General features: G+C 36.8%; 1 protein-coding gene across 4 annotated transcripts in view; it reads right to left on the bottom strand.

Moving 5' to 3' along the window:
• Positions 1 to 289: 289 nt before the first annotated feature.
• Positions 290 to 7,138, bottom strand: part of ADGRG2 (adhesion G protein-coupled receptor G2) — a 59,329-nt gene continuing 52,480 nt past the window's right edge. For 3 of the 4 annotated variants that reach the window (XM_017728454.1, XM_017728455.1, XM_017728457.1), the window contains 3 exons: positions 6,322 to 6,423; positions 5,406 to 5,558; positions 290 to 2,388 (listed from right to left, as the gene is read on the bottom strand). In XM_017728454.1, the coding sequence (XP_017583943.1) occupies positions 2,204 to 2,388; positions 5,406 to 5,558; positions 6,322 to 6,423 (440 nt within the window). In that variant the 3' untranslated portion in view covers positions 290 to 2,203. The remainder of the gene's footprint in view (positions 2,389 to 5,405; positions 5,559 to 6,321; positions 6,424 to 7,138) is intronic. The other variant, XM_017728456.1, reaches the window with a different exon arrangement.

The following is a 7,138-nucleotide window of genomic DNA, read 5'->3' as shown; positions in this document are numbered from 1 at the left end:
ATAGGGAATTTAATTACTGAAGCCAAACTCAGCTATGTGCTTTTGCTTACAGCATTCTTGTGGGAGAGCTTCAGCAGACTTTAGGGCAGGCACTGACTGGACAGACTTAGGTCAGGGTTTTCTGTGCTAAAATCCAGATCTGCTAGAACCATGAAAGGTAAAATATGTAGCAGACAAATGCAAAAGCTGGGTCAGTTTTTTCTCCAAGAGGTTATGCACTGTAGATCCTGTAATCCGAAGAATTGTAATGCAGCCTAGAATTAACAACACATTTGTCTAAAAACCAAAGTTCCTATATTTCGTGTTGTACTTGCTGCAAATTTATTGCTTTTTTTACAGTTGAAAATATAAATATAAGAACATTAAATAAATTTACAAGAAACACCGCAAAGGCAATTAGCCAAATAGTTAAAGCATTCACAGAAATGTATTCCAGCTACTAGCATTCCAGGAAGGGCTTTACAAACATGCAGCTAAAACCCTGTGGATAAACACAACAAAACACTTTAAATTCTCACCTTTAAAGCATAGTCAGAGTAATCTTAGACATAAGTGACTGAAAGAACTGAAAGAACCCATGTGTTGCCCACAGAACCACAACAGGGTTTGAGTACTGAAGAGGCTCAACTGCGAACCACAAGAGAGCCCCAGATAAGAGGCATGTAATTCATGCTTTTTGTTGAGGAGAGTGTTTCAGGGCTCCCCACCAAGACCTCTGGGAAACCAAAGCCTTTGCTCCCCTTCAGCCTGCACCTGCTTCATGCAGCCCCCTTTACAAGGCCTGGTGGTCCACAGCCCAGCACCAGTTTGTCCTAGTTTACTCTGGGAGCATCCAACCTCTGCCCAAGAATGCAAATTAAAAAAGCAGTGGCCACAGCTCCACGTGTGTGAGGAAGAAGAGGTAAAACCAGGGCATAGGCCAATTTCTGTTCAGGAGGAATCTTCACAATGTTGTATGGGCTTTCAGCTTTACACGAAGAGCCAAAATCCATTTTTTTCAGGTAAATATCACAAGGGGAATGAAATTTTCCTTCAGCAATTACTGAGCTAGCACCTCAGTGTTTGGTTTGCCAAGCAAGAGCCAAAGCACAAGCAGAAAAACTCACTAGAATAGTTCAAGAGCTGCCCCTTAAAAAACAGCCATGCAATGAAACAAACAGTTTCTCAGCTACTAAATATAGCAGCTGTCATTTATTATTTCTATTTTTTCTCCAACTCCCCCCTCCTTCCCCTGCAAACTTCTCTACTTTCATCATTGCAAATGAGAAATGGCAGTGTGTTTAATCTCACCATTCAAGATAAATACTGACCCTGGTGAAATCAATGGCAAAACCTGATGAATTTACTCAAGCCACCAACACGACTTAGTTGTATACTTAACCTACTGACTATTTTATTCAGCACTCCATTCATGGCACTCTACTTGAATTATACCCAGTTTCTATCCCTCTGTGGTGTACTAAAAGGGAGCTAAAGGTTCAAGACCAATTGTGTTTGTTATTTACATTTCTGTATCCAGTGAATATATTCAAACCACTGTAGGTGATCCACTTACTGGACAAATTAACTTTTGTATTATTGTATGTTAAAGTTAATTAACTAATGAAAAATGCAAACTTACAATAACAGTTGCAAACAAAATATCAATTACTTTTCTATACATAGGAATATTTAAATTTATATTACAAGAAATAAATACAAAAAGTATCATTGAGATGCTTAAAGGTTGATATTTTTCTGCTTCTGTACATCACTGCAGAGTTTGCTACTAAAACATATAAAAAGTTGAAGACAGCATAGCTAACATTTTAAAAGTTAACATCGTTTGTATGTATGTATAACTTTCTACATTTATACAATACTACTAAGCATTATATCCAGATAAACGTAATTGTAATGAAAAAAGTCTAAATAAAAGTTTTGTTTAAATGCAAAAAAAAACCCCTCAAAAAAACCCACTCTCTGATGAAGAATCAAAATGGAAATGTGACAGCTGTAATCTGATATCCAAGACCTTCTCAAAATAGTAAGTTCCTTTTTTTTTTTTCAATAATTGTCCTTGTCAATCCACTGCATGGCTGCCTTGAAGTTCCAGTACCATATATTTTAAATAAAACCAGTTCTTGGTCTGCTCATATTATGTAAAACTGCTAAAGTAAAACTCTACTTCACACTGTAAAACAATGTGCTGTTTAAAAGGAAATCACATTTTCTCCATAGAACTTAGGCTTCCTCTCTTTGAAGTCCTTCTGAGTGAGATTTGGCTTTCTTGGCTGCTGGTATCATCCTTGTCTTGAAATACAAGTTGTTTGCCTGAAAAGTCATGGAGACACACATCACCATTCTGTACACTGAAACAAACACCATTCTTCTCACTGGAAAGATGGCCTGTTGAAACAAAAAAAGTGCATCTCCTCTCAGAAAGGTTCAGAATCAAGCCTCCCATGCTTTTTTAGTCACTATAGAGAGTTCACACACACTCATTTTATCCCTGCAACAATTTTAAAATGTGGATTTTTTGGTAAATATTTTGTATACATTTCTTTTCCTCTGTGAAATCCTAGATTTGAGAGATGTTAATATATTCATGCACAACAGGATTTCATATTTTAAGCAATGAAGGTCACAATTCTCAAAATGTAGACTTGACTTGGAATAAGTATCACTAGACAAGATGCAAAATACTCCTCATTTTAATGTTTTGCTTTATGAAATTGAGTTTTAAAGGTATCTCAGGTATGCCATGCAACTGAAAGAAGAAAGTGTTTGAGAAAACAAGGAATTTTTTTGCCTTTGAAAGGAATTCAACTTACAGCATTTACTTCTGAAGGACAATCAGAATACGGCCTAGGTCTAATCATGGGTCAAAACCATATTTAGACTGCAGAGCATCTTACACATTTAGGTGAATCCACAATGAACACATATAATACCACTGCTGACTGAAGCCTTTTACAAATGTTTAGTTCACCGGACAAATCTCCTGCCTTTATGTATCACATTCTAAATATTTTTAATGAGAATTTGGATTTTTTTATTCTAAGTATTTGTGTAGATGCTTCAGTTTGGATTTAAAGTTTAGTTATTAATTCGAGCAGCCACCAAGCAGTTAAACAGGCACAAATGTAGACAGGGTAAGACAATCAGAAGAGCTTTGTTCATCAACTCAAATAAGGAAAAGGCTGAAATTACAGAAAACAACCATGCTTGCTGACAATGTGACTGTTGTTTAACCCTCTGCTTGACTACAACTGTTTCATTTTAGGAGTTTTCAAAATAGCTGTGCCCTAATGTTAGGGCAAAAGCTGAGAAGAAAATAATGCAGTTCTGTGAACAAATTCAGAAAGGTGGTTTGTATTCCTCAGTGAGGAAATCTGCAGGTTTGGCCATGTGATACCTAATGGTAGTTTTCCAAACATGCAAATCTGCAAGAGAGAAACTGAAAATAAGGAAATACTAGAATGCCATGAATAAATGAAGTCCAGTAGGAAAGCAAAGCCACAGGCTATACAGACATCCCAAACTTACCACAGTAAGTCATTCAGTCCTGAATCTGGAATAACATTTCAGTGGAAGCAGTGAGGCCAAAACCATAAACAGTTTATAGTTCAGTATATTTATGACATGGGTCTTCATTTCTAGAGAGTTTTTGGTTTTGGAGGGCACTTTTTAAAATGAAGCCTTGCAATGTTATTTTCAAGCTCCAGCTTTGAGAGCAGAGCAATGACGTGCAGCAGATTAGAAGGTCCCATGCTAAGTGCAGCCTAATGCCTTTTGGAGGCACTAGCCCAGCTCCTCTGAGATACCACTGCCCCATGTTCGGAAGATCATATGTAAGGAATTGCCTCAGAGCTTTGCTGGGAGCTATCCAAGCATAGGTTTAGCCTCTTCTCATGGAAGTCCTAAGGACCCAGAAGAATTATTTTGTCAAACTATGCAGGCAAGGTATCATACAGGCCTCTTGATATGAATGGGGGATGTGGTATGAGGTTCACAGCATTCAAAATACACAATAAAATAGGAAATGAGGTGGATCACCTGAGCTATCCATGCTTGAGAGTGCACAGGAACAAGATTCTATCAAAGTTCTTTCAGCTGCTTTTGTCTGAGAAGCTTTTGGCACAGGGCTCACAGACCCTCACACTGGAAAAGTCTGATTATGTGATTGAAGTAGGACAGAAGTGGAGCACATCCAACAGAATTGGCATCACTCAATGGTTTAGACCATCAATTTAGCATCTCATTCTAAAATACCCAAAAGAAAAAACTTTTTCCAGAAAGCCACAACAGGCTCATTCACTCAGTTGCTACAACAAACAAGTTCAATAGAACATTTCTGCTATCTTTCTTTCTGTTGAGAAGAGCAGTCAAATGCTTTTGTAGCTGTGTATAAGCATTTCAAATGTTGCAGGGAGAGATGGCTTCTTTCATCAGAGCAATTAACACAGCAGGGAAAAAAGAACCCTATAAGACATGCAGGCTTTTGCGCCTGAAAATTTCTCTCTTTGAAAGGAAATCCTTCTACCTAAAAATATTGCCTTACTTTGTATTTAATGATAGTGAGAGTTACTGGATTCTGGTTCTCAATTGACCTGTTAGGTAAAAAGTATGTTAATCATTGCATTATGTGGTGTCCAAACAGGGATATTTTACAAAGGAATGTGAAAAAAAACCAAAAAACAAACTCAATTTGGAAAGCTGTTCAGGGCATGTCCCAATGCCATCTCCTGAAGTGTTGTGATTTCTCTGCAACATGCGGTTAGTACACTCAAAGGAACAGTAACCTCTAACCCACATATGAATTCCATAGCTTTTACTCTGTACATCTGAGAGGTTATCAGCTGATATTATCCTGTTGATTATGTGCTGCCTTCTGACAGCATAGGCCAAGAAATGAGGACAACACAGCCTCTCCAAGCATGTTCATCAACTTCATAATAAACATTCTAGTTGATGACATGACTTCTTAGCCTCAGCTCTTGATCAGTTGGGAAAAATACCTCAGGCGCACAGGAGTAATGTTCTCTGAGTTTTGCTTGACTTAGGGTTTTATACGTTACAGATTCGTAAGTTATTTTTCAGTTTGAAAAACTGATTGTCTTTACTGAGAGCTCAAGTCAGCAGCATGACGTGCCCTGCAAGAATGTGAAGAACTAGATTATGTTCACCGAAAAAAAGATCATTTTTCAGTAAGTATAATCAGTGGTGATTCATATCTAGTTTTCTCAGCAGACAAATAAGCCACAGCAAATTGCAAGTGAAATTGAGCACAGTGCTACTTGCACCTGCATTTCAACTTCTCTGGAACAGAGCAGAGGGCAGTAATTCAGAGGATAGTACTATGTTAGAACAAGAAGGATGGAGAATTTTGCCTCTGAAGAAATACTGTTTTGCAGTATACTTACCATTTCCATTTGCATGGACTGAATAATCATTATTCATTAGCAGTGTTGTAGAGTTAGTGGAGTTACTGTTTGATTGTAAGGAATTGGAAGAACTGGATACTCCTTGATTTACAGTCTGCTTCTTTAAACCATTTGTAGCAGTTCTACTCCAGTCTACAACAGATACATGACACTGAAAATAACACAACTCATACAAGCACTATATAAAAATATAGTTAATAATGCAACTGAATTGATATAAAACCAAGACTTTACACACTTCTTGCAGTATTCTAGACAGAATTATACTCTCCTAAGAATTTAATGACTCTTGATGTTTAAAATTATTTAAATCTAGTTCCTTTTCTCCTGTCCCTTTTTAAAATACAAGCAGACAACTGTCACAGCTTTACAACTGCAGATCAGATCAGAAAAATAACTGAAGTGCAGTTGATCCTCTAAGCGAAAGTGTGTAAAAAGTATATAGCTTTACAAGATGACAACTACTGAGTAACAAAATAACAAAAAGTAATTAATGTCTTTTTTGGTTTAAACCATGTTTCACTTTGTTTCTGTGGAAGCCACTGGTAAAACTACTGCTGACGCAGAAGCTGGAACAAATCTTACCGTTTCTAACTGACCAAAATCTTCTGCAAAGACATGACTTTACCCTGCAGTGGAAGAGGTCAACTCTTAGCAGTTAACAGCTTAAGGCAACAGCATGTAAACATGCAAGAACTGCACCAGCTACCCCCTTTAAAGAGTATCATTTTGGAGGTTTATTGTATCTTGGATAATAAACTGGAACTGCAACTGCAGCAATGTGATTATTTGTTGTCCCCCCTTTTTTTTTTTTTTTTTTTTTTTATGTAACTATTACAAAATACCAGGAACTTAACACTGAATATAAGGATTCAGAAGTTAAAAAAAAAATTACCTGAGTTTTCAGCCAGCCTGAATTTCCCACAACAAAGATATCTTCTCCACTGTTTGCGGACATTCTCTTTCGTTACACAATAGAAGATGAAAATGAAGAACCCTGCAAAGGAATAACATAGAAGACTGTTGCAAAATTCACTTTTACTACTTCTTAATGAACAACGCTTTCATTTTCTTTCATTTCTTTTTAATTTCTACTAAAAAGTAATGATACCTTTCTTTGCTGAAAAAGTTTACAACTCTGAACACTGCAGCGTACTTTTTCCTCACATAGATTAGAGGAATCATACACACAAAAGAAAAAACAAAAAATACAATCAAATGCATAAAATGCATACAGTTTCCTTCTATCAAATAAGAGGGGAACAATTCTGTTGATCTTGAAATTTACTTAATGCTTTTGGAAAAGAATTCATAATGTCAAAGAGAAGGTGTGATACCACACTGTCAGATTTCTATGAAGCTTTTTTAGCACATGGTGTGACACTGTTACATCTTTTATTAGCAGCTAACCTGTTACCACCAATGCTACAAAATTTTGAGCACTCATACAAAGAAAATAACTAATTTCTAAAATAATAACAATAAATGGTACCCCCTTTACCACAATTTCAAATATTTTCTAGAAGGGATGGTGCTCATCCATTTACAGTCTCCTTGTCTTTTTCTCATTCACTACTAACTGACACAGGGTGGCATCTAACTTTCCCTGCTTAAAAGTTCATCATAATTGTCCCCCTTTAAGGGAAAGCGGCACTCAGTCTTTGCACAATTTCCAATCTGCAGGGGGAAACAGCTGTATTAGGTTTAACATG

The sequence above is a fragment of the Corvus brachyrhynchos genome, unplaced genomic scaffold, assembly GCF_000691975.1.
Source record: "Corvus brachyrhynchos isolate BGI_N302 unplaced genomic scaffold, ASM69197v1 scaffold11, whole genome shotgun sequence".
NCBI lineage: Eukaryota > Metazoa > Chordata > Aves > Passeriformes > Corvidae > Corvus > Corvus brachyrhynchos.
The sequence above is the reverse complement of the archived record's forward strand: the minus strand, read 5'-3'. Positions and strand labels throughout refer to the sequence as shown.